This window comes from Rhinolophus sinicus, linkage group LG03 (genome assembly GCF_036562045.2).
Source record: "Rhinolophus sinicus isolate RSC01 linkage group LG03, ASM3656204v1, whole genome shotgun sequence".
Lineage (NCBI taxonomy): Eukaryota > Metazoa > Chordata > Mammalia > Chiroptera > Rhinolophidae > Rhinolophus > Rhinolophus sinicus.
In genome coordinates, this window is record NC_133753.1 from 44,906,026 (window position 1) to 44,933,481 (window position 27,456).

At 49.3% G+C, this 27,456-nt stretch overlaps 1 protein-coding gene across 11 annotated transcripts in view; it reads left to right on the plus strand.

Moving 5' to 3' along the window:
* The window catches only part of MEGF11 (multiple EGF like domains 11), a 368,017-nt gene that overhangs the window by 152,625 nt on the left and 187,936 nt on the right, over nt 1-27,456 (plus strand). For all 11 annotated transcript variants that reach the window (XR_012494704.1, XM_074327539.1, XM_074327538.1 and 8 more), the window contains 2 exons: nt 251-352; nt 4,343-4,443. Coding sequence is in view for 10 of the 11 variants with exons in the window: in XM_074327539.1 (XP_074183640.1) it covers nt 251-352; nt 4,343-4,443 (203 nt within the window). In the remaining variant the exon portion in view is untranslated. The remainder of the gene's footprint in view (nt 1-250; nt 353-4,342; nt 4,444-27,456) is intronic.

Genomic DNA, 27,456 nt, shown 5'->3' on the forward strand with positions numbered 1-27,456 from the left:
GTTAAATGAGCAAATGAACTAGAATTTCAGAAAATGAGCTGGAACAAAGGGCACTGGATTCAAGCAGGGATGGGGTAGGTATGAATGCCAAGGGCACCCAGAACAGCAGGAGGAGAGAGGGGTGAGGGATGTTGGAGCCCCTGGACACTTGGCTGTGTTCTGGTTCCCCTGGGAGGGGAGACCCCACCCTGAATAGCAGCTCAGCTTCCCAAGTTCTGACTATAACTTCCATCTCCCATCTGGCACTCAGCTATGCCGTGACCGTCCAGGAATCGTACGCACACCCCTTTGACCAGATCTACTACACGCGATGCACAGATATCCTCAACTGGTTCAAGTGCACCAGGCACCGGTGAGTACCTCTCTCAGATGACAGAGTTCCAGGCCTTCAAGAGGGCTTGCCTTTGTGCCAGTTAGTAAAAGGCCCCTGTAGCAGGCGATCTGTGTACCGCCTGTGTCCCTGTGCTTTGGTGAGCTGGGACCTGCTCTTCACCTGCTCATGAACCCCTGAGATGATCTGCTGAGGGCTTCTTTCTGGCCAGAGGAGCTTATGGGCAGGGCAGGCCAGATGTGCTAGAAAATGAACGCCCTTGGGGGCACCTCTCAACCAATGACAGGTGGGAGTTGGTGGATAAATACCCCAGTTAACCTCCTCAATAGCACACGCTGAATTGGCTGCCTTTACTTCCATATCTCATTTTTCTTCTCCCCTCTCCGTGCTTCCTAGGATGACCTCTCAAATAAACTACTTGTCCTTGAATCCTTGCCTCAGGCCTGCTTCTGGGAGAAAATCCAACCTAAGACAGCCCCCCTCAGAGCAGGTGTAGCCCCATGCCAGGGCATCTGGCTTGGAAAACATAGTGTCGGCTAGAAGTTAGCACCCACTCAGCATCTGAATGATGGCACACAGGAATCCTGCTCCTTTGTCTGCAACCCTCCTGCAAGTCATGAGGTGCTCCCATGCCCCTGGAGGAGAGAGGAGAGGAAGAGAGAACATATTTTGTTGGATGACTCTGGGCAAATCACTTTATTTTGGGATTCCAGTGTACTCATCAAACATACAATGATCCTTGTCTTACTTACCTGCAGGGTCCAGTGAGGTCAGGGATGTGAAAATAACTTTGAAAAGTGCAGGGGAAAATAGAGAAAAGTGGGGTATTGACCCAGGGAAGGTAGCATTATTATTTGAGGGGTGAAAAGCAGCAGATGAAGGGTAAGTGAGGGAGTGAGGGAGAGGCTGCCTGGAAGTCCTGTTTCTTAGTTGCTGAGCATGTGTTGGTTCCAGATTTCTTTTGCTTCTTCCTGTGTGCCTAGTCCCTTTTTGGGTTTCATGCAGGCATTATGGTGGGTACCACGTGGACAGGGAAGCTTGCTCTATGCTGAAAAGCTGAAGTCCTGGTAGTGTTTGAGGCTTTGTTAGTAACTTGCTGTGAGATACTGAGCATAGATATAGCTGCTTTAAAATCCTTGTCTGCTAATCCAACATCTGTGTCATTCCAAAATTGGTCTTCATTGATCGCCTTTTCTATTATTTAGGTAATATTTCCTAGTTTCTTTATGTATCTAGTGATTTTAAATTATGTGTCGGGCATTGTGAGCAACAGAGACTGTAGAAAGTGAATTCTGTTATATTCCTTCAGAGAGTACTGATTTGTTGTTGCTTGTTTGTTTGTTTTAGCAGCCAGTTAACTTGGCTAAACTCAATTTCCAAACTCTGAAAGTTCAATATTTTTAGCCTTAGCTAGGTTGCTTGGAACCTGTCCTCCACACAGGTAATTTGGGAGCCAGAAGTTTGAGCAGAGATTTTACAAAGAATATGGGGCTTTCTTCTTTGTGGCTCTCTTCTTTCTGGGGTTTTTCTTTTCAATTTCTAGTTGCTGGGTCTACCCTGACCTTGTCCTGTGGTTCTTCAAACCAGTAAGGTGGTGTGTCTTCTATCTGAATTTCAGCCAGCTGGTGTATTTATTGTTGACGGGGGCCTACCCTTGGGCTAACCTTGCCCCGTATCATTCCCTTTTTCCAATTGTATATTTTTATCCATTATCCATCTTTGTTCTCTCTCTAGTGCCTTCAGGTAGTTGTTTTTTTTATATTTTCCCCAAATTGTATGACGGCAGGAGGGTTGGTCCAATAGAAGCAACTCAGCCGTTACTGCATCGCCTTCCTCTAGCTCTTGACTATGAAATGAGGAGGTGGAACCAAATGCCCCCTTCCCACTTCCCCAGTGGTACCAAGTTAGCTGCCTGTGGCCCTGGTCAGTGGTGGAAGAAATAGAAGTCCTGATGTCTCCCTGAGCCTGCCAGGCCCTGTGCCAGAGCCAAGTTTGCTCTGAGGCGTGGCTTTGTTGGGTACTTGAAGGCTGGGACTGCCGTCCATCACAGCTGGGGAAAGGTGAGTGAATGGCTGCTTATTAAAATAGGCTGCATTCCTGGAACATGAATTATTTTGCTAAATTATTGAGTCGCCTTACAGCCTCCCTGATGACCTGGAGTGTGCGTGCTGACAGCTGCACCATCAGTCTGCCTCTGTGTGGAATGGCTTGTTTGAATGCAACATCCTTCTCCTGACAGCAGCCTGGCTCCCAGCTCCTTCCCTCTCCTGCTTCCCACCCCAGTGCTGGGAGCAAGCAAGGATGGGGAAGCCAGAGCAGTAGGAACATCTCTCTCCTGAAGGCTTTAGTGATGCCAAGACCACCTCTCCATTGGAGGGCTTGGGGAGAACACTGTTTGGTGGGAGGAATGAACTGGATGACCTCAGAGTCAACCCCAAGTTGTTCTTTATCTGAGAGGCTTATGCCACCCTTGGAATCGCCAGGAGCTGCCGTCCTGTGCCGGGGAAGTAGCTTCACTTTGAAGCTGGCTTACCTTGCATTATGGGTTTTTGACAAAGTAGGACGACCTTAGTTTACAACAGCCCCAAATATCACAGATTTCTCTAGAGTCTGCCCTGTCATTTGTCATAAAGCGAGGGCTTTAAGGACCAGGAGACTGTGCAGTGAGACTCCCTCCCCAAGTTGGCCTGACCTTCCGTGGGAAGCAGGTTGTCGGCGTCTCCCAGGACCACCCTCTGCTGCTTTGCCTGCTGAGGTGGGTCCGCAAGGCAGGCTCTCCTGCGGTGCTGGTGGAGAAGAGAGAGAGTTCTGGATTCAAGGCCTGAGGACTTGGGCTTGAGTCCTAGTTACGTGTCATGACCTTGGGAAGTTACTTCCTCTTTAGTCTTTAATGGCCGGTTCACGTCTCCTTCATTTTGGCCCTATGTGTGAGGAAGGGACTTTGCCTATCAATACCCCATTCTGACTCCCTCCTGAGGACTCAGTCCTCACATCATCCATTTCCCTTACTGTATTCTTTCACTACAACCATCCCGTAAGCCCAGCAAGCCACCCTGTGGGAACTGGCACAGGGCAGTAGGTTAAGCCTAGTGGCTTTGAAATCAGATTGACGTGGGTTTAAATCCTGGCTCAAAAACTGTTTAGCTGTGTGACCTCGAGCAAGTCATCAACAAAGTGAAGGGGGATACATAAAATTACATAATGATAAAAGCTCTAAAAACGAAATAAAATAAGGGGGCATAATGATGCTACCCGCCTCAAGCAGGGAATGCAATGAGATTTTGCCTGTAAATCTCTCTGACTCAGAGCCAAGTCTCAATGTCCATGTCAGCATAAGAACTGGAACCAAGGTCTCTGACTCCGTCCAGAGCTTCTCCTGCTCTCTGGGCCTTAGCTTCTTCCTCGGCAGTGCCAGGGGTCGGTTCTGAGCCTTTCCAGGGATTGCATGTGAAGAAGCTCTTCCCCAGGAGGTGTTATGTTTCGTGTGGAGGAGATTAATCCACCTCTGGGACTGAGTCAGACTCAGAGAGTCGCTTTACTGACTCTGCTTCGGTTCTCCAAGTGGATGGACTGGTTCCCAGCATCCATAAGTGGTCTGCTTGTTGGGGTGGTGTTGGTAGGCAGAGAAACTCTCAGAGCTCCAGTCCCGTCCAAGTCACCCCATGGGCTCCTCCAGCCCAGGTCCTGGAGGTTTTAAGGAGAAGCCCCCAGTTGCCCTCCACAGTGTCCCCCCAGAGTGTATTTTTTGCAAGCCTTCTAAGTGTCACTCTGAAGAGAGTGGGGAAAAGTCAGCCTGGGTAGCAAATGCCGCATCAGTAATACATTCTGCATCACAACAGCCCAGATCCCGCCATTGATTGTTCTCTATTGTGTTCCTTCATCTTTGAAGCCACCATGCATTTTAAAATAATTATTGAATGGCATCCTCGATATAGCTTTAACACAACTATCATTCTAACAGGAGTGATTGATTCTCAATACTGTCACGTGGCTTTCTCCCTCGTGCCTTAGGATCAGCTATAAGACGGCGTATCGGCGTGGCCTCCGGACCATGTACCGGCGGAGGTCCCAGTGCTGCCCTGGTTACTACGAGAATGGAGACTTCTGCATACGTATGTAGGGGTTGCCTCTGTTTTGGTAGCAGTGGGGATGGGAGGGAATGGGCAGGGAGGGGAACCGAGGGGACGAGAGGTAGGGCTGTCCTCCAGGCCCTGGATCACAGGCCTCAATTGACTCAAGGACTCAAGATGTCCCTGCCTGCTGCCAGCTTTGAGGAGACCATGGGTCTGGTGCAAATATATTAGCATAGTTTTGTCCATCAGATTGACCTTCTAAGAGGATGGATGACAGCAAATCCGTCTAGGCTTTGATGGGGTCAGGAGAGAAGTGTACGCTTCTGGAGGGGGTGCTCTGGGAAGCAATGGGGAAGAAGTGCTAAGTGGTTGGCACAGAGCTGAGGCCATGGTAGGTGCTCAAGAGGCTTTGCTGGATGGAAGGAGAGCGAAAGGGATAAATGGATGCACGGATGGAAGGATGGAAGGATGGAAGGATGGATGGATGGATGGATGGATGGATGGATGGATGGATGGATGGATAGAAGAGAAGAAGGAAGGCAGGCTGGATCGTTGGATGGCAAAATCGCCGTACCTAGAAGGAGGATTGCAAGAGTAAGACAGATCACAAGGGACCAGTTCCAGGAAGTGGGAGGATTTCCACAGAGGACTGCAAGACAACGAAGAAAAAGTGGGCTCACGAGAGATGCTTGCTACCTCTGTCCCTATTTGTCTGCTCGCAAAACTAAAGCCTTGGTGTCCCCAGAGAGACAAGGGCTGAGTTGCTGGCAGCTGCAGGCCCTCTGGGGGAGGTGCAGTGGGGTGCAGGGGGTACCCAGCAGCAGGAGCCTGCAGGTCAGTATGTGGCTTTAACCTCTCTGGGAGAATGGTTTAGGGCTCTGTTAGAGTCCAACGAACCCTTTCTCCACTCACCTCTGACCTGTGGAATGGGGCCAGTTTAGGGCTTTCTAGAAGGTTTCCTCGAACAGAAGAAGAGTGTCAGAGAAGCTGGGAGCCCCCATTTAATGACTGAGAGGAAAATCAACCCCCACAGCTTCTGCCTCTGCATTTGGAGGCCGATTTGAAGAGTGATTTTCCTTGTTAGTATTCTCCGTGCCATCTGGGTGGGTAGGGCGATCTAGCACCAGAGAGAGAATTTGGGCAGAGTGGGCGTGTTGATGTTGGGAACGAAATGACAATTTTCTCCTACTGTTGTTACATCTCCTCTAATGCTGGAGAAACTCAATTCTAATTGCATTATAGGAATGAATGAAAAATGCTCCAGCAAATAGGGTCAATACTGATGGTTTTATAGGAAAAACACAAAGATACTCACCCAAAGCAAACTTAAAAAGCTGTTTTTCAAAAAGTAGGGCAGAGAACTGGGATGCGAGAAGGTTTTGGTCAATGCCTCACCTGGGATGCGGTTACTATGGGGACCTGGGTGGAGAAGCGAGGTCAGGAGTAAGGCTGTCCTGCTGCCGCTCTCTCTGCCTGCCTGGCGTTGAGTGAGAGTCAGGCGGGCAGCAGGACAGAGGAGTCATAAAGCCCAAGCAGGACGGATGCGAACAGCCCTTCTGAGCTCAGGGTGCAGTAATGGCCTCAGGAATGTTATAAAGGGAGTTCGGATGTCCGCATGTGGGCAACGGGAACAGATGAGCACCTTCCGTTTCTAATTTCCATTAGTAGATGTTGGTCAAGCTCTTGGAAAATGAAGAGCAGGGCAGAAGCACTAAGCGTCCTGATTGCACAGGCACGGTCTTGCTGACTGGAAAGGCAGCTCATAACGTCCCACCTACTCCTTATGTAACTGCCAAGCACTGCCTGCCGAGCTGGTGGCCACAGGCCAGTCCATCCCAGGAAGCCAAGCTCAAAAAGCCACTTCCGGACTGAAGGCTTTCCCTAGGAGGGGACAGGAGAGTTTCAGCAGCAAGATGGGGCATTGTGGCATGCTGGGTACTGGTAGTGACAACACAGAGGGGCGAGAGTCATACAGGTCTCGGCTGAATCTCAGCTCTGCCACTCTCAGCTTCTTCCTCTTTATTCTCATCACCGTTTTCTGCAGAGTCCACAACACTTGCCAGGCACCATTTTGATCACTTTATATAGATCAGCTCAGCTCCTCACAATAGTCCTATGGGGTAAAGACCCTTGTTTCTCCCAATTTACAGATGGGGAAAACTGAGTCACAGAGTGATTAAGTAACTTCACCAAGATTACCACTTTCTAGTGGTCAAGTTACTTAATTGTCTGTGACGTAGCTAGAGAGTGGTAGAACTGGAATTTGAACCCAGGCTGTCTGGCTCAGGTCTGCTCTAAACCATTTGGACTAGGCAAGGTGTCACCTCTCTGAACCTGAGTTTCTATTCATGCAAAATGGGGATAGTAATACCTACATCACCCAGGCACAGGGTAGGGACTTAATAAACATTATCTCCCTCCTCCATGCCTTTGGGTCTTAACATTTATTCACTCTTGGCTTTTATTTTAATTTCTCAGAGATCCATGGACCCTGTCCCTGGGGAAATGCACACTACATATAAAAATCTACACATATGCATGGCTCTTTGCACACAATTTCAGTGGGTTCATGGATCTTTTGAAACCCTTACAGGGTCTTTGGATCCGTGATAAGTAGTTTCTGCCATATGCTCATGTTTATCCTTTTCAGCTGAGACTGGTTTTCTTCCTATTACGCAAATACTGGAGATATAGATGCAAATGAGAGGTGGTTATTGCCTGGAGGAGCTTACAGCTTAGTGGAAGGCGGTGATCTGGTACACAGATACGTGCAACAGAGTGTTGTGGATGCTTTGACAGACATCTTTATAAAGTAGGGCGGGATAAAGAGGAGAGGCTGTCTTTTTAGCCATGGCCACTTAGCGAGTGTTCATGAGAAATCAGCTACAGACAGAAAAGTGAAGGCGGATGCCCTGGAAGGGGGTTTCAACCCTATAGTTACTAAACGCCTACTGTGGCCCACCCCCAGCGCTGTCCTACCGGATAGAAGAGAAGTGTCAGAAATAGCTCCTGCCCTTGTGCAACATGCAGTCTTGTTGGGAAGGCAAGCCTAGTGCATAAGACATCATTAGATAACAGCCCCCAGAGAATGTGAGAAAGACTAGACGGAGGCCAGATAAGCTTAGCAGAAGAGAATGCTGGGACCCCTCAGGAGGCTTTGGGGGTTTGAGCTGGATGGAAGGACATCTCTGGAGGTGGGTGGGAGAAAGAAGCCCATCCAGCAAAGTCATGAGCTGGGCCTGCACGTGGTGGGGAGTGAGGTAGCTGGCCCAACAACAGTGGGCAGATCTGGGCTGGGAGAAGGGGAGTTGAGGCTGGCTGGGTGAGGTAATTATTAATTTCCTAGGGCTGCCCTTACAAAGCATCACAGCTTGGGTGACTTAAACAGCAAGAGTTTACTGTCTCACAGTTCCTGAGGCTAGAATAGAAGTCTGAGATCGAAGTGTCGGCAGGGTTGGTTCCTTCTGAGGGTTGTGACAGAAGAGCTGTTTCAGGCCTCTCTCCTAGCTTCTGGTAGTTCTTTAGCTTGTGGCAACATACCTCCATTCTTCAAATGCATTTTCCCCATATGGGTGTCAGTCTCTAATTGTTCCCTTTTTATAAGGACACCGGTCATATTAGATTAGGGCCCACCCTAATGACCTCATTTTAACTATCTCCCAATAAGGTCTCATTCTGCAGTACTGGGGACTTAGGACTTCCACATATGAATTTGAGGAGGATAGTTTAACCTATGACAGGTGGGTGTCAGCCATTACCAGCACTCTCTTGTTCCTGCCCATTGTGATGGGAGAACAAGGAGGGGGAACCAGCCAGCCCCCCCATGGGCTTTGTCCACTGTCTGTGAGAGAATGGAGACCCAGGGTCGGGGAACGTGTGAGAGGGAGAAATGCTGAGGGTGAAGGATTGTGCTCAGGGTGCTGATGCCAGATGAGAAGCTTGTAAACCCTGGAGCATTCAGGACCTGAATCCCTGCAGCCCTGCCCCTCCGCTCCCGCCCCCCTCCCCGCCCACCGTGGAGGCCAGAGAACCTTCAAGTTCACCAGAGCCAGGTGAGAACCCATGTGATGTTGAGAGTTCTCAGGACCCTGCACAAGAATATCCCCCTTGACCTGGGAAGAGGCAGGGGACGTTGGCCTCCCTCCAAAGCCACCTTCCTGGAGCCTTGTTTCTAGGCACGTGGTAGAAGGACATTTCCTGGGGAGTGAACGCCTTGGCTGACTCTGCCACTAACTTGCTGTGCAATCTTGGCTGAGTCCCTTTGCCTCTTTGGTTCCACTGTGGCATAAGATGGCTCATCTCTGTGCATGGAAGGAGGAAAGATGAAACAATGAGTGAGAGGATCCTGGAAAGCATAAACCCTAATACAGATGCAAGTGGCACTATTTTTCTCCTCTTGGCACCATTTCCTCTGCCCCAGAACAGCCAATCTTCATCCCAGAGCCCTTGGTAGCCCTTCTAGAATAATCCACACCAGAGCTACCCTCCCCCTTCCGTTATTTACAGATACAGCTGATCCCCTCCACCCCCACCCCATTTCCCCAGGCATCACATGTTTCCGGAGGATCACTGAGCACAAGCACATTTCCTTCTTTCTTTCTCCTGTCTTGTGAGACAAGGCAGTGGGTATCTTTACTGCTGCAGATGGAGCTTATTTTAAATCATGTGGTGAGGTTTGAGGCATTTTGGGAAATTCTTTGAAAATATTAGCGTGTATCAGACTGGGTAGGCTGGGTTATGCTGCAGTAACAAACAACACCCAAATCCCAGTGGATTAAAACACTTTTATTTCGCGTCCATGTTTCATGTCCATTGTGGGCTAGCTGGGACCTGCTACTTGTCACTCTCTCCCAAGGACCCCGGCCGATGGAGAAGCAACTCTCTGCAATGTTTCTGGTGCCATGTTAGAGACAAATGGGCTCTGGGGTCTTGAAGACAGAGGGCCAGAGTATTTCGTGAGCAGTATTAGCGCTTATTACAAGTGCTGTATAGATTCCACAGTAATCACAATTCACAATCCATTCAAATGTTCTGTTGAGCACTTGATAACTTAATATCAGCCTCAACAGGAAGACTTGTTACAACACAGACTCCTGGGCCCCAGCCTCCAGAGTCTGCATTCAGAAGATTTGGGGGTGAAGGAGTTGTGTGCTGGAGAATTTGCACTTCTAACAAGTTCCCACCCGATGCTCATGCTTCCGGACTGGGAACCACACTTTGAAAATCCCTGGTGTTTGCTATGCTCAAGGATGGTTGCCGTGGTGATGGAGTAAATTGTAAAATTGCAAAGAGCCCAGCAGGTTGCTTAACAGGTGCATCCCCTTGGTATTCAGGGCTTGTCCTGATGGGCTACAGGGAGGAGCGGGCCTCAGAGTAGCCAGCAAGGAGGGGAACTTACTGGCCCAATCCTCCAGTCTCCTGTTCCCCTTGGTCAGAGTTTGCCCCATGGCGGGGTGACTCCCTCAAAGTCCCAGGTGGTATCCTCTAGCCCTTTCAGGGGCTGCAGGGGCTGCGTAGAATGCCAGCACATACCTCCTGCACTGGTTTTCACCCAAACCCAGAAGTGGAAGATTAGCCAGAAGCTCCAGCTATGTGGTCGATGGGCCTGGCTGGGCTGGGGGTGCGGAGCCTATTTGGGCACCTAGTCAGGTTGGCCCTGGAGAGGGATTGCTCTGGCCCAGTGGGGTCAGTCTGCAGGGGGTGGCCCAGCTGTGGCCCAGCAGCTGGAGATGTGGGACAATGGCTGGCTGCACTGAGGGAAGCTGAGTAAAGGTGGGTAAGATTTATCTCCAGTAAATTTAGGTAGCTCTGTTTTATTATTGTGGTTGTTTTATATAGTTGATTATTATTTAAATTTAACTCATGTTTACTGATTTCTTTGCTCCTCCTTTCCTTGTATCTCATGTCTTCCTTCTCTGTTTGGCTTCATGCTTTTTTTCCTCCTTTCTTCCCCCTCCCCCCACACTCCGGTTCAAGCTGTTGTTTCTCCATCAGCAGCACGGCAGCACAGCAGCCACGGCAGCTCACAGCATCCCGTGGCAGCCCATCGCAGCCCGTGGCAGCCACACCGACCTCCGGCTGGGGAGAGCCTTTGTTCACAATCTTAGCTGTGGAGGGTGCAGCTCACTGGCCCATGTGGGAATCGAACTGGCAACCTTGGCATTAGGGGCATGGCGCTCCAACCACCTGAGTCACTGGGCCAGGCCGGCTTCATTCTTCTTGAAGGGTCTCTCTAATAGTTCTTTCCGGGAGAGTCTACAAGTCATCAACTCTCTTATGCTTTACTTCTCTGAAAATGCGTTTATTTTGCCTTACTCTTGAATGATGGTTTAGCTGCCCATGAAATTCCAGTTTTTGGTCATTTTCTTTTAGCAGTTTGAGTTTTTCCATAGTGTTCTGGACTTCATCGTTGCAGCGCTCTGCAGTTTCCTTAGGATTTGACCCATGTGGAGTTATTTTTATTCACACTATTTGCTTCTCAGAGGTACACATCTTCCTCAAACTAAGGATTCATGTCCTTTATCAGTTCTGGAAAATTCTCAGCCATTTCTCTTCAAATATCCCCTTTCCTTCACCCTTCGCAGTTCTCTCCTATTGGAGTACCAGCATGTTGGACTCTCACTCCATCTTCTATCTCTCCTGGGCTCTCATTATTCATCTCTTTATCTCTCTCTGCCATATCTTGGACATCGTCCTCAGGTCCATTTTTCAAATCCTTTGGCTCTGCTAATTAACCTGTCTGTTGAAGTCTTAATTTCAATGACGACATGTTTCGTTTCTAGGACTTCTATTGGTTCTTTTTCAAAGATGCATTTTTTTTTCTGTAGTGTCCTGTTCGTTCATTATGAAGTCTAATCCTTTTTTTCAGTTTAATGATTTTAAACAGATTTCTTTTATAGTTTCTTTCAGACAGTTCTATCTTGAGCTATATAGTTGTATTAGCTCAAGTTCCTAGAGTATCCTATTTTGGGGGACTGCTGATTCTCTCTTATGATAGATTATTTCCTCATAATGGTTTGTATTATTTTTCTTTTCTCTCTCTGTCTTTCTTTTTCCCCCCCTGTGAACTATTTAGCCTTTTTCCCCTTCCCCCATGCCCTGACTTATGCAAGAGCCCTACGCACACACTAGTTTTGCATTTTCTTGTGAGGCACACTAATAGTTTTCACTGGCTCACAACCAGTCTTTGCGTAGCTAACTTGGTTTGGGATTCCATGTGGTGTGTGATGAAGACTAAGATTTTTTTTTTTTTAAAAAAATTGATGTGAAATTCACATAATATTAACCATTTTGAAGTGTACAATTCAGTGGCATTTAGTGCATTCACAATGTTGTGCCACCATCACCTCTATCTAGTTCTGAAACATTTTCATCACCCCTGAAGGACACCCCATACCCAGTAAGCAGTCACTCCCCACCCCCCACTCCTGTTTTTTTTGTTTCTTGTGGGAGACATTTCTCCTCATCCAGAATCCCTTGCTTTTGTTTCCCCTAAGCTGGTGGGCAGCGTTTTCAAGTTTCCTCTACATGGAGCTGGGAACTCCCAAGGCCAAGTCTGCTCCTATGTGGGTGTTAAACCCCCAGCCCGGGCTGGGGGCCAGGGGCAGAGGCTAGCCAGACCTGATGTTCCCTAGGCCCCCTTTGCTTCAGCATCTGACCTTCTGTAACTCGTAGGAACCACTTAGAGACTTGCCTTTCTTTCATTAGAGCTCAGCTATGTATTTAAAAAATATTTTTATTATATTTTGGGAGCATTCTTGTAGCAGAAGGGTCCTACGTTAGCCCTTTCTGCCATGTCACTGAAACTGCCCGTTTTATAATGAGTGGTGGAGTGGGGGTGGGGGCGCTTTATAGCCAGACCCTGTGACATTTAATTCAGTGCTTTTTTGGTCTGATTGCTGTCTTCCAACAACAACAATAGTTAAACAATAGTGTAGGGTCTTGTAGTTTTCCCATACAGTATATCACGTGCTCTTCACAGACTGGAGAAAGAGTATTACTGTTACTGTCCTTGTACAGCAGAGGACACACAAGCTGCGTGAGGCTAAGAGACTTGCCCACATGCAAAAGTGCAGCCCAGGAATTGAGATCAGAGCAACTTCCGGTCCTGTGCTTTCCCCTCTTACAGTGGCTTTTCTCTTGGCAGGAGGGACCTGTGGCCAGAAGAGAGAAATGGGGTCAGACAAGAGGGCAGGTGAAGAGGTTTGTAGAGAGAGGAAGGGACTGAGGATAAGCTGGTTTTATTTCAACATTTTGCTAAAGTGGGTCCCTGTAGGTGCCAGGACCAAGGTAACGAGTGGGGGATTGCCCTGTGTGTGCACGGGCGCGTGCGCACGCACTTGCAGGCCTGTAGGTCCTAGCTGCGAGGCTCCCCAGGGAATCCTGCCTGCTGCCATCGCCAGAAACAGTGCTGACGCTGTCCCTTGCGTCACCAGCACCTGGTGCTGAGCTTTGCTGCCGAGAACAACATCCATCCTTCCATCTGACCATCCTTTCATCAACATTTTTTAAATACCCATGCCTTGAAGGCACTGCTGAGTCCTGGGGATAGAGAAATGAATAAGAAGCATTTAGTCTAGTGGGGAAAATGTGGGGTTTTGTTAAACTTAAAAAAAAAATCCGACATAGTACGATTGGCACACTTTTAATAAGCAGGCAAGAAAACAGAGGGTGTCACCGGGCTAGTGGCGGGGAAGGAATGACTGCCTAGCCACCCCGACAGGTCCTCACTGAGTGGCTCAAGGTGGAGCAGCCACCAGGATCTGGTCCCCAGTCCTGTGGGCTTAGAACATTCACGTAGGTACCCAGAGTGGCTGAGCTCTAGTTGAGTCACATTTGAGTCACATTGACCAAACTCATAAAATACTGATGCTTAGCCCTGGGGCCAATGGATTAATTGACAATGAGAAATATAAGTACCAAAGTTTTGCTCTTGTCCACTTGTTAGTGCTTTTCAGGCCCTCAAGAATTAATTGTTGAATGAGTGAATTCATGGTCCGGGCCCCTCCAAGGCCCAGTGGGTTCCCTGGATGCCGCTCCTGTGAGCACTTAGTTCAGATCCCTCCTGTGTCACTCCAGAGCCCTGCCTGTTTGGGAGCCACATGGCAGTGGTTCCATGCTCTCTGCACCCACAGCTTGTGCACCTCCAGCCCCTCCATCACTCTGCCCCACGGGCTGTGATGCTGCCTCACTTGTCTGTCTATCCCACTCAAAAGTGAGTTCCTGAAGCAGAGGGATATCTTCTACGTGGGTTATTCCCAGGGCCAGGCATTGAGTGCTGAATAATTATTGATCAGCTGAGTGAGAGAGAGAATGGAGGAAATAGACTCATACCCCAAATACTGAGAGACCTCCTAAGGAGAAGCAGCTGACTCTGTCTGGGGAATTGAAGGGCAGGGGATCCAAGAAGACTCCTTGAAGGAGGTTAGTTTTGAGCGGAGTCGGAACGGTAAGTGGGAACTTGCCAGGAGGACAAGAGACAGGCAGTGGTGAAGACCGAGCATGAGTTTGAAGGCCCTTCTCCATGTGACCTTGAGCACATTATTTCACCTCTCTACCTCGGTTTCCTCAGCTGTAAAATAAGATGGGGCTGTATGGGGTACCTGCCCCTTTGGGCTGTCATGTGTTTCCACAAAGCAAGTGTTTGGTACAGGGCCAGGTACATAGTAAGAACTTGGTTATTGTTAGCCACTGCTGTTTGTGTTATTTTTGTGAGAAAGGACATTCTCTGGCAGAGGGGACAGCATGAGCATAGAAGAGAGGTGGGCAAGAGCAGAGAGAATCAGGACACTGTCATCAAGCCGCTATGGCTGGAGCACAGGAAGAGTGGGGGAGAAAATAGAGGGGAAGGGGCTGGGCTGGGGCTTGGGCTGAACCCCCAGCACCACACGAAGAAGGCTGGATAGTCTCAGGAGGTCATTGAAGGGTTTCAGCAGCCAGTGACAGGCTCATGGTAGTGTCACAGAGCCTTCACTCTGGGGACAACCACACGGAGGACCGTCAGGGGGGTGAAAGACAAGTTAGGAGGTGTGTGCATGGATGGGTGAGCGATGGACGTCTGTGCTTGGGCACCTTAGCCAAGGGGAGAGAGGAGATCTGGGGTCTGGCTGGCTGTGTTTGCTGACCTAGCCCTAAACTTCTCTGTGAGGCCTTCCGCAAGTGCCAGCAGGGTCCTGGGTGCTGACGCAGCCATGGAAGGATCTTGGCGCTGCTTCTTAATTACCAGCTGCAGCTGTAATTAAACCTCTGCTATCCAGACTGGGCAGCCTCTGAGGAGAAGCCTTTATTAGTGTCAGAGTAGTCAGGCATTACGTAAGTCCCCTTCCTGGGTGTTCTGGGCCAGGTAAAGACTGTGAAGGTGCTGACCTGTCCCCAACCTAACTCCTCATTTCTTTATGGAAATTTCCCAAAGGCCCCCGGTTTCCATCTTCTGAATTCCAACAATCCTGTAGGTGCTGGGCGAGGGGCAGGAGTGGTAACCACTTACCAACCAAAATCGAAGTATTTTAATCTAACATTGAACAGTACCATTCTCCCAGTCTAAGTCTTGGCCTGAACTGGAGTGCCTGAGTCTCATTTGACCTGAAGATGTGATGTGTCCAGGCCTCTGAGGAAGGGGCATCCCAGCTGGAGTGTCTGGCTGTATGTGTGTGTGGATGGTATTGTAAATCTGCATGTGTAGACGTTACTCCCAACCCACGAGAGGGGTGTCTGTGTGGCATGCAGTGCCAGACAATGTGAAGGTCAAGAGCACAGACCCTAGAGCCAGACTGCTGCGTCTGGCCTGTGTGACAGTGGGCAAATTACTTAGCTTCTCTGTGCCTCAGTTTACTCAACTGGAAAATGGGGTAGCAATGGTAACTTCCACGTGGAGTTGTTGTGAGGATTGAGTGTATGTAAACCAAAGAGCTATGGAAGTGTCAGCTTTTATTATTACATGTGCACAGGTAGTATATTCATGAGTGCTAGGTTTCGCTGTGTGCGAAGAGCACCCCTATTACATGTTGTGTGTACACATGCATGTTCTCTGTGTGTGTATACTAGCTATATGTGTATGTTGCATGTCTGCCCATGAGAAGTGTCCTCATAACCTGCGTACTACGTGCATATCTCAATGCTGTGTATTTAGAGTTTGTGTGTTCATGTCTCCCTCGGGTCTCCTGAGAGTCACCTTTCCCATCACCCTTTCCCACTTCTCTTTCTCCTTTTCAAGCAGCTAAACTGTCACCAAGGGAACCAGAATTGGGTCTGTGCTCTGGATGGGGTGGGAAAGAGGAGTCGAATGACAATTAATTTCATCCCTGGGATGGAGGCAGATCTAGAACCAAGGGCAAAAGCTGGGGAGTCCTTCTCCTGGCCCTGGCCAAAGAGTTGTCCTTCTGGCCACCTTTACCCTGGGCTGAGGTGAGGGGAAAGAAAGAGAAAGTCCCAAATCTGGGAGCCAGGGGGCCCCAACTTAAAGGCAGCCCCCATCCCTTTGGTGTGGCCGGGTGAAAGAACCAAGGTCTTGGACTCTGTTTATCTACTAGGTTCATCCACTAAACAAACTGTGGAAGCCTGGTAGTAAATCAGCAGTAGTGTGATTTAGAGGACTGTTTGTTTGTTTGCTCAGCTAAGCTTTTGGCAAGGTAAACGCATAAACTGCAGAAAATCTCTTTGAAACAGCCACAGGGTTCAAATGCCCTTCAGTCCTCCATAAAGGATTCTCCAAATTATATGGACTAGATTAGTATCTCTATTACATAAAACCATTTCAATGCCTGCTCGGGGCTTTGAGAATGAAGTCACCGGACGGACCTTTTGTTGCCCGACCCCGCCAGCACATGGTAATTGAAGATTTCCCTTTAAAAGTGTGTCAGGTGGAAAGAGCTCCTAATTTACTAAGTGGAGGGGCCTTTGTTAGGGAGACTGATGCTTTGTTCTGCCTGTCCCTTTTAATCTTGTTTTTGTACAATGGACTTACATAAAGCATTACCAGACAATTTGATTCTGGGGAGGCAAGGGCCAGGCCTTGCAGAAGGAAGCTCTCTTCTGTCTGCCTCTCTCTTCCTCCTCCTCTTGCTTTTCCCTTCCCTCTTCTGGGCTCTTTCCTCTATCTGTAGGGCAGGCACAAGCCCTGGGACAAACTCTGTGGCTTCATGGCAGCAGCCACCCTTGTCTTTTTCTAATCAGAACACACACTCCTCCTTTGTAATTGCTTCTCTAACATGGAAACCAGAGGCAAGATGCAGGCTGGGGGCTACGTTGGCCGTGGGTTGCTGGGCTGGAATCTAGCTGAGGTTTTTAGCCCCAAAGTCCAATGCCATCTGGTGCCTGATGGGATGGTTTTGGTTGCAGGGGCTCCACTTCCCAGGGCACTAAGCAGCATTTGTTGTCTGTGAATCCTCCCCCACATGGCTTCTAGCTCTCAGGAGGAGGTCACTGAACCCTGGTTGAGAGGACTTAGGTTCTGCCTCTAGCAGGGAGCCACCCCCTTGGGGCTTAGCCATCCTGTGAGCCCCGACCTGGCTTTCAGAGGAGTTCTCATCACCTAGTGCTGTGTGACTGGGTGCGGAGGTTTTTCTCCTTTTGAAGTCAACAGGCAAAGTTAACGGGACCAATGGCATGGTTTAAAATGAAAACATGCAATTGCAGTTGTTAACGAAATGAATCGGAGGAAGAACCAAATATAGGCAGTGTGATCGGCAAAGAGTCAGGAAACAGAGTCACAGAGGTCTTTGGAAACGCTGTTTGGTTTGTTTTAAGGGGGTGGATGAGAGGTTCATCAGCTTCCCAAGGGCAGGACCTCTTCTTCCTGGCCTGTGTCCCCAGAGGGGCTGGCACAAGCCTTCACAGTTTCTCCTACAGATGTGACTACTTGGTCCAGGTGCGGAGGGGTGGGTGAGCTGACGGTGACCCCAGACATGGTGGAGGAGCTTTGGGCACATCCAGCCCATTTGGAACGCTTCCTACCTAATGACCGCCTTTGAGGACACTGGCCTTCACAATAGACGGACTGAGGGAGGGATTCACATTTTTGGTGTCAGGCCTTCACACACATATGTTATCTCATTTTATCTTCAAGATGATTTGCCAGGAACTATTTATTCCTCTTTCCACGTGTAAACAGACTCAGAGGAATTGAACTCATTGCCCAAGAGCCCACAGCTGGTAAGTGGTGGAGCCAGGTTTCCAGAGCACCGATGTGGGGGAAGCCACTGGGCCCACCCTGGCTGGGGGTGGGGTCCCCTTGTCATCAGTGCTCGGCTGTGAAGTAGAGGGTCCAACCCTGTCACGTCAGGAGCCTGGCTCGTACGTTGAGTAGCTGAGTGACTGAGATACATCCTTTCCCTCTTGGAGTTTCTCTTTCCTTGTCTACAAAATAAGTGTGTCAACCCTGTCCTGCAAGACCATATGACAGGGTTTGTAATCACCAGCCCCTGCCGACCCCTGCCTAGCCATGGAAATAACACTCTTCTCTTTCTCCTCTCCCTCCCCACAACACCCGCTGTGTCTTTATCCTTATCATAGCTACCACTTATCCAGCACAAACAATATACTAGGTCTCATTTCTGCATCAACTCATTTCATCCTCACAACAACCCTGTGAAATAGGTACTATTAACATCCTCATGTAATAGATGAGGAAATGGAGGCACAGAATGGTTACATAACTTGCCCAAGGTCACACAGCAGTGAAGCAATACAGCTGTTAAGTCAAATCCAGGCATCTGGTGTCAGTTCCGTGCTCGTGACCATTCTGTTCCAGTTCGTGGCCCATAAGCTCAGCTGCTGCAAGGCCGCCTTCAGAAGCTTCTGTGCCTGTGATCTCTGGAGGGTGAGGGTAGGTAGCATTTAGCTGATAGGATATCAGCTGTAGCTGCCTGTCAGACACCCCACCCCGCTATCTGTCCTGCCCAGTTCCCATTCTAGTTTCCATTTCCTACTGGGATGAAACCTGGCCTGGGGAACCTCCTTTATCCTCTCTGTGCTTTGCTTTCCTCATCTGTGTAATTAGGATGATAATAGTGCCTTCCACTGAGGCTCGTGAGGATTAGGTGAGTAAAATAACCTGGAATGGTGCCTGGTACAGTAAGTGCTTAAAAAGCGGCAGCTCTTGTTTTCCAGTATGGCAGGATAATGCAGAAAGCGCTTCTTTGCTAGGTCAAGGGCAAAAGGAATGGAAGGAGCTAAGGGTTGGGAGGTGGGGCACACAGATCCCCTCCCCTGACTTCCTGAAGAAAATGTTTGAAACTGTCAGAAAGGAACAGCAAATAAATATTAATGAGCTCAGAGCATGTGTCACAGAAATGGGGTGGAGGCATCGAGTGTGCAGTTGATCAGCTTTGTAAATGGTGAGGCCCGAGTTAGGGCTCGGCTCTCTCCAGAAGAGTGCACAGATTGCAACATTTCCACTAAGACAGCCAAGACAAAATCTACATCTGTATTATCAGAGGCCCAGGGTTCAGCCTGCAGAGTCCCACAGGGAAACAGTGATTCAGAATCCTAGAGAGGGTTTCCCCAAGGAGGGGTTGGGACTCTTGCCTACCAGTGACTGGAAGTACGTCTGCCCTCTGGTGCTCTTGATTTTCCACTGAGGTCAGTGCATACTAAATCACAAGCTATTTTTGCAGTCTTTGTTAATAACTTTATAACTCAAATGGTGAAAGGTGACGATTTGCCTGTCTCCATTTGTCTGTGCTGAAATGAGCCTCTGTCAAAGGCAGCCTGTACAGGTTCCGAAGGGCACTTCCAGCCTGGAATTCCAGGGTGTGTCTGGGTGGGGTGAGAGCTTGCCCTTCCCCGGGCAGAGAAATGGCGAGTGGACTTCTGGGCAGTCTCTCTCTGTCTGTGATGGCAAAGCTGGTATGGTTTGCCCACCTGTATTTATCTTGATGGAGCTTTAAAACACCACCCTGACGTGTACAAATCACACGTGGAGCAGGGTGGACACCTCCGCTGGAGGTCTTAATTACCTGCTGAGAACGAGAGACGATTCTAAGCTCTGGGAAGCTGCCTGTGGAAAGTGGTTCATTTCCCAGAGCGGGATGCAGAGCAAGGGGAGCCATATGGCCCAGCGGTGGAACAGCTGTCTCTCAAGAAGGAACAATTTGGGAGCTTCCACCATCTGGGTGAATTATTATACTTGGAATTTTCATGCATATGTTGCGGCAACGTACCAACACAGCAGTCAAGAGGCGGATCATGGAGAGAGATGGAATGAATGTCCCTGTCCCCTGTGCCCTGGCCCAGTGCACGGCCATCCATCCCCAGAAACCCTGACTCAGCGGCCACCTCCTTGCCGGGCTGCCCTGTGCAGGGCTTGCCTCTGAGATTCTGTGGGCCCGTGCCCTTCTAGATCCCCCGGGATCCCTACCGCCTCCACCAGGCAGGTGGGTTTTCCACCACCTCCAAAAAATATACATCTCATTCCTTTAACTGTGGCTGCCGCTTGCCTCTTTGGCAGGGCTGGGAAAATCTAGTTGAAGAGTGCTTAGTGGTTTGGGGCTGTTATATTTTCTCTGCTCTATGATCCGTGTTAGGTTAAAAGGGCCAGCGCTGCTTTTCTTTCCCACGAAAGATAACTCAACCTGGACAGGCTCCCTCTGAGAGAATTAAAGGTGATGAGGGACTTCTGGATGGCTGGAATCCGTAATATCCTTCCCCCGAAGTGGCCCTGCCCTGGCCCCAGCTCTCCAGCTGGTTGGAATGATGAATATATTCCAGTGTGTTCTCATCCCAAATGATAGCTCTTTGCCTCTGCACGTGGTGCGTAGCCAGGAGAGCGCGAGGAGAATGATGTGGTGGGGCCTTGTGCTGTGCCAGCACGGTGATGGCATCACCCCTCTATCTTCTGGCTGCACTTTGTGGTGGGTCATGGGATTCCCATTTCACAGATGATGACGCAGAAGCACGGAGAGGCCACGTAACTGGCCAGAGGTCCTTGAGCTGGGAACCAACAGAGAGGTTTCAACTGAGGTCTGTCTGACTCCAAAGCCAAGGCCCTTTCCTAGCGACTGTGCAGACCTGGGTGGAGGCGGGTCTGCCAGCACGGTGTTAATCGCGGGCGTGCTTCTTAGCAAAATGGCAGCTCGCAAATTGCTATGTCTCAGGCCTCTCAATATCCCTCCCACTGACAAGCCAGGAATTTTCATGTTAGAATCTCCTGGGGGATTTCCTGGTTTCCAGACGGTACCTGCTAAACTGTAACTCTGTTACCTGAGGAGGTGAAGGGTTAATCTCCGTGCTCCACGGGATGCAGAGTTTGTACAGGTGAGAGAGGAGGGGAGACCTGGGCAGAGGACAGCAATGCCCTCTCGCTTTTAAAACTTGATCTGCAGCCACCTCTACCCCCCATCCTGATCACCCCACGCCTCTTGTTGGGAAGATACCCTAACTTCAGTCTCCCTAATCAAGACGTAACAGTCGATCTAAGTGAGTTGGCCTTAGGTGTATTGCCCAAGTCCATTGCCAGGCGTCCCAATAGGGAGGGAGTGTGGCCGGTGGCTCCCTCACGCCCTAGCTTGTGGGTGTCCGACAGCCTTAAGCCACCCCCACTGCAGCCAGAAGAACAAGTTCTCCTCAGAAGCCCAGGACAGATCCTGAGTGCCTTGCTGTTTTACCTGCTCTGTGGTGTCATTATGTCATTGTCACCTATTCTCCCCTGACCCCCAGAGGGAAGTTTCTCGGAAGGCCCACAAGTCAGGGGTGGGTCTGAATGTCTCCATGGGGCCGACAGGTGGTTAGAAGGGTTTCTTGACTATTTAAATGTCTGCCAGGAAGGACTTTGGAGAAGTCAAAATCCCTCTTTGCCAAAGGGGCTGGGGGCCTTGCCCATCAATCTGCAGCAGCATTCGGGGGGCACTTTCTTTTGGTTTCCTTGCTCCAGAGACAGCAAGGCCTGCCCTGGGAGCGGGCCAGCAGATCCGAGCTTAATGAGCCTTTATGCTGGTGCCTCTGTGGCCAAGGCCACTGCTCAATGAAGCTGAGGCTGGAAATGAGAACTTCTTTCCTGCTCGGCTGCCCCCCTCGGCCACCCCCACTTCCTTCTCCTGCACAAATTTCCCTTTTCCTTCGGTGAAGGCCATTCTCCTCTTGTTATGCCCACTGAGAGAAGAGGACTACAGGTGACAATTGCATTAAATGACCTTCAGAGGCAGCCGGGAGCTGGCCCACGGTTCCTTAGGTGGCTGCCTTCCTCTTCTCTTTCGTGTCTGGGTCCAGCTGAAGCCTTCTTATTTTTGTTGAATGTCCCCACACAAGGACTCTTACGTGCTGGGGGAGGTGGGCACAGCTGAGAGATGGCTCCCAGGGAGGGAGCTGCCCCAACACCCCAGGCCAGACAGGGTGTGTGAGAGATTGCTGCCAGATGGTGGAGAGAGGGGAAGATGCGCCAATGGGGAAAGTGGGCATCAGGTAACCCACACTTAGGCCTGGAGTTTCAGCTTTCCGATCCCCAGTGATGGCATGTTGGGAGAGCAAGGGACAAAAATGAAATGGAGTAGCTGAGTTGTGAGACCCTCTGGTCTGGAACCCCTCGCCTCGTGTCCCATGGAATGGAGGACTGTGAATCTGGAGACATGGGCTGGATTATAATCCTTTTCTGTACCAGGCCAGGGAATGACATATTCTCAAGGTTAGGAACCTGGACAAATCTCTGAATACTAATCTCTACCTGGGCCATCATTCATACACTCTTAATGTGTGTGTGTGACTATGTAAACGGAGCCCCAGGGAGCTGTGCAACATGGAAGCCCTGCTGCGATCACAGCCATAGAGATGGTTGTTTCGGCCTAGTGTGATTACCTTGGTGGATAGGAAACTCACTCTTTCTTAAGGGAGCTCCCAGTGAGAAAAAGATATTCAATAAGAAGTCTCTCTTTTTCACGTAACAGGTCTTTTAGATGTTTAAGAAACTATCTCCCCTTTCCCTTGCCCTTCCCCTATTTTCTTTCCAGGCAAAATATCATTTGTTGATATAGCAGTTGATTTTCAAGCACCTCTTACGTGCCAGGCTCTGGGTTAGGTGATGGAGAGACAGGAATTAATAAAACAGACATAGCTCTTCACTCAGGGAGCTCACAGCCCAGCAAGACATCATTCCCAGGCTTCTCCACCCTTCTCTTGAATGCAGGAAGGGCTGCAGGTCTGGCTTGATCAGGGTAGAGGTGACAGCCCTGCTTCACTCTCCATACTTCTGTTAATCTCTGTGTGAAATAGGGGAAATCACTTAGCCTCCCTGGGCACCATCCTGAGGATAGCAGCATTTGCCTCCCTCCCTCCCAAGGTTAATGTGTGGGATCCAACATGAACTGGATTTTTACTTTGTTACAAACGCAAGGTGTCATTTATATTCAATCCCGTGGAGTCATGGAGGGGTAGGAAAAAAGGTGTTTATTTTGCTAGTGTCTTTATGATAGTAATTAGTGCATCTTTTCAGAAAGAAGGTCATCCTTTTAACTCACATTTACTGGGTGCCTGTTCAAATGACTAAACAATGCATTCGTTTACTTTTTATTCAGGTAACATGTATTGAGAGTTATTGTACTTGGTACTGGGGCCAGAAGGTAGATGTTCAGGGGTGAAGCTACCCCACGAAGGTAATAGCCTAGTGAGAGACAAGCATTCAACGGTCATCCCCCAAATAGATTGAGAATGACTTTTGATGGGTGCCAGGAAGGAAAAGAACAAGGGGTGATGAGAGACATTACTTGGGAGCCCTCCTTCTGAGGGGAGGATAGGAAAATCAGGGGAAAGGATCTGGAGCTGAGACCTGAAGGATGAACAGTGAAGCCTGGAGATGGAGATGGAGCTCCTGGCTGGGGGAACAGCTTGGGTGACGACCCCGACGTGGGACTGAGCTTCATGCATCTAAGAAACTAGAGGATGGTAGAGGGCAGAGGGCAGAGGACTGGGAAAAGAGGCTGCGGGGATGGGAGAGAAGTGGTGGGTGGGGAAGAACCCCTGGGGTTCCCCAGGGACTAGAACCCCTGGCCTTGGCATCACTAGCTGGGCTGGAGCCAGTGCAAGCAAGAATCTGGAGCAGAGCTCAGGGTGTGGAGGCACTGTTTTGCTGTACAGAGAAATGCTCTGCCCTGAGGCTGCCAGGCCATCTGGGCTGGGAGTGGTGGCAGCTCTGTGCGCTCCCACACAGGGCTCACCTCTCCCCTTTTTAGGAACAGGACTCATGCTGTGGGGTGATGACCCGTTGACCTCTGGCTCCCTCTCTAGATGTGACTTTTCCAGGGTATTCTGGTACCCCCGCGCCCAGCACGGTGCCCAGCTAAAGCAGGCTTTGCTGAACCAAGTTCTGGCGGTGATTCTGCTATTAACTTGTGTGAACCAAGCCAAGTTACCTGCCTCCTCTGAACTGCTTGGGGTCCTCATCCATCTATACCTGACAAGTATCCTGGCTGTGGACTACAGGTAGGGAGAGGAGCAGAAAAGCAAGAGAAATCATGCAAACTGTAAAGTGCTGAAAGATATAAGGTCGCTCAGGCAACCAGGATCTGCCCTCAGGTTATCGTCAACCCCTTTTCCTTCTCCCTTTGCCAAGGCTGCCTTTTTCTAGAATGCCTGCCAGCTGTTGTTCTTATAGGCATGTGGGGAAACAAGACAGACAGCAGTTAAGTGAGTTGCCCTACTGACTAGGTGCCTAGCTAGTAAGTGATGGAGTCAAAATTTGAAACAGGAACCACAGCTTTAGGGCCTAGAATCTAACCGCTTGCCTGTCCACCACACCTTGTTTCTGCAAAGCTCTTGCTATACTATCCGTGTGCCTCGCGGCAAGGAATGTGTCATCATCCTCATTTTACAGATGAAAAAACTGGGGCTCAGAAAAGCGGTCATCCAAGGTCACGTAGCCCTGTCTCCTGACTCTGGGTTAGATGATCTTGCCTTTCTGGAGGCTCAGTCTGGGCCTGGGGAAAGGTGGGGCAGGGTCCTGGGGCTGTGCTTGCATGTGTGTACGTGTGGAGGGAGCCACCGACGCAGGCAGGCTGCGGCCCTGACTGCTGTCTTTCCAGGGCTCCTCGGACTCCATGGCAACCCACACGCCACCAGTCTGGGTCTGACCTTGTTTCTTGTTTTGGTAAAATGTTTTGTTGAGTGTATGCCTTTCGTGCCCTCTGTAGGTATTCTGGGACAGCAGGGTAGAAGAAGCAATGTTGTTTGTGTTTAAAGGGCTGAATTACTTGTCGCTTGCTGTACTTTTATGCCCCCAGGGGAAAATAAGTGTCCTGCCTTTTTAGGCTTTCTGGTTTCTGGAAGCCTGTGTCCTCAGGTACTCAGGGAGCCAGCAGTGCTGTGAGTTCACTCCCGGGCCCCCGCGCAGCCCAGCTCTCCACCTGGGCCTTGCAGCAAGGCCTGTGTTATGGTTCTCAGCAACAAGCAAGTGCCCCCCTGGCCGCTGTGTAATGCCAGGCTCTGGGCTGCATCTGTGCTCTAGAAGGAGCATCAGACAGGGGTCTCCGCCCTCCAGAAGCTGATAGACCAGCCTGTTAGATGTACCCCCACGTGTGAGTCTATAATTAATCCTGCCGGCTGCTCTAGGAGGGGGACCAGGAGCGCTACAGGTACTAAGAGAGGATGTGCCAGGTGCCAGAGGCGTGGGGCCAGGAGAGCTGCCTTCTCCCTCAGCTTAGGTGTGACTGACCTTGAGACCAAGTGCCTTCCTGTCTTTGTGCCTCGCTGTCCCCATCTATAAAGTGGGTCTAATGACAGACCAATCTCGCCTCCTTTTTAGGGGAGTCGGGAAAGCAAATGAATGACAAACATGAATGTGCTTTAGAAATTATAAAGTGCCAGATGAATAGTAACTATTGTGCTTGCAAAATTCAGAGGTAGAAATTGTTTTTGTCTTTCTTCAAGTCCTCCCTCCACCCCTCTTTTTCTTCCTTCCATCCTCTTCCTCCTTCATTTCTGCAAATACCTGTCAAATTTCTTCTCTTTGTAAATACTGTGCTAGGTGACAGATCAGGGTTGCAGGAGAGAACAGAACACAAATAAAGGTCCACCTTTTAAGGAATTTGAGATCGTTAGGAGCCGGGTATCACCAGAATTGTGATACAAAGTAGAGTGTGTCACCTCCCTGCCAGCTGGGGCTCCCAGCAGGGTGCGTCAGGAGCAGAGGCATGCGCTGAGCCTTGAAGGAAAAGTGGGGAAGGTGAATAGGCAGGAAGAGAGGAAGGATCCTCTGACATTCCAAGAGGGCATGCTCTGCCCTGTAGGGTGCAGACAGGAAGGGGTGCAGGGACCCAAAGAAGGTGCTCATGTGTCATCATGCTGCTGTCTTGGCTGGAATGCAGTGTCCTCTCAACGGCTAATGCTGATCAATTTGGGGTCCCAGGAGGCTTTCCTGGGGGGCTCTGACCTAAAATGACAGGGCCAGCATGGCACATGCTGCAGCCTCTGCCCTCTCATTCCTCTTCCTCCCTCCTTTGTCCCAACCCTTCACCGCAAAGGGCCACAGTGACCAGTCTGGATGATTAGCCCAGCACTGAGATGGAAGGAAAATGGAAGCTTGTGCCTTCTGAGCCTGGGCCTGAGGAGATGCTTAGAGCAGGGCTGTGAATGAATGAATGAAGAAAGAAAAGAAAAGAAGAGAGAGAGAGAGAGAGAGAGAGAGAGAGAGAGAGAGGAGAGAGGAGAGGAGAGGAGAGGAGAGGAGAGGAGAGAATGGGGGGAGACACAAGAATGAGGCAGGGAGGAAGGAGGGGACGAAAGAAGGAAGGCATCTTACAAGATTAGGTTGATGAAAGTTGGAATGACGGAGAACAAGGAAGGGTCTTATTTGAAAAAAAATCAGTGCTCTTCTCAGAGTGATATAGGAGTAAACGTCATCTCGGAGAATCTGTGTGATTATGTTTTATGGGGTCTTGCGGTGCTATGCTGAGACCAGCTGCTGCCTAAGGTCCGGCAGTGGCCAAGGTTTGGCCCCTTCACTAGAATAAATGTTCCTCAGAACTTATCAGTCCTACGTCTTATTCCCTCAGGGCCCCGCTATGATAACAGCTCCTCTCACTTGGGATTAATAAATTTGACATTAATGTGTTTCCTCTCCCAGAGGATTCTTCTGTATGTTAACAGAAGCCTTTGGCAGAGTGTGTCTTATTTTTTACAGTTTTAATGGTATTTATTTTCTACACCAATAACACATTTCCCTGGTTTGACATATAAGAGTTACAAAGAGATATGATAAAAAAAACACACCTTTTTCCCAGTTCCTCCTTCCTGGAAGAAACCACTGCCACCAGTTTTTGTGCCTCTTTCCAGAGATATTTTGTGCAAATGTACGGAACTATGTTTATGTATTCATTCCCTCTACGTTTTTCTTTCCATTTTATTGAGATATAATTGGCATATAGCACTGTGTAAGTTTAAGGTGTACAGCATAATAATTTGATGTACAACATACTCAGAAATGATTACCACAATAAGTTAACATCCCTCATCTCATATAGACACAAAAAGAAAAAAGAAAAAGAAATGATGCTTTTTTCCTCATGATGGGGACTTTTAGGATTTACTCGTAGCAACTTTCAAATATACTGTACAGCAGTGTTAACTATAGTCTCCATGCTGTACATTACACCCCCAGGACTGACTTATCATATAAATGCAAGTTTTTACCTTTGACCACCTTCCTCCAATCCCCTGAACCCCCAACTCCCCACCTCTGGTAACCACACATCAATCTCTTTTTCTATGAGCTCAATTTTTTTTTTCAGCTTCCACATGTGGGTGAGATTATATGGTATTTATCTTTCTCTGTCTGACTTATTTCATGTAGCATAATGTCCTCAAGTTTCATCCATATTAGGGCATATGGCAGGATTTTCTTCCTTTTTATGGCTGAATAGTACTCCGTTGTACATACAGATGGTCCCCAACGTATGGTGGTTTAACTTGTGATTTTTTGACTTTCTGATGGCGAGAAAGTGATACACATTCAGTAGAAACTGTACTTCAAAATTTGAATTTTGCTCTTTTCCTGAGCTAGCGATGTGTGATGAGATACTCTCTCATGATCCTGGGCAGTGGCAGTGAGCCGCACAGCTCCCGTTCAGCCATGCG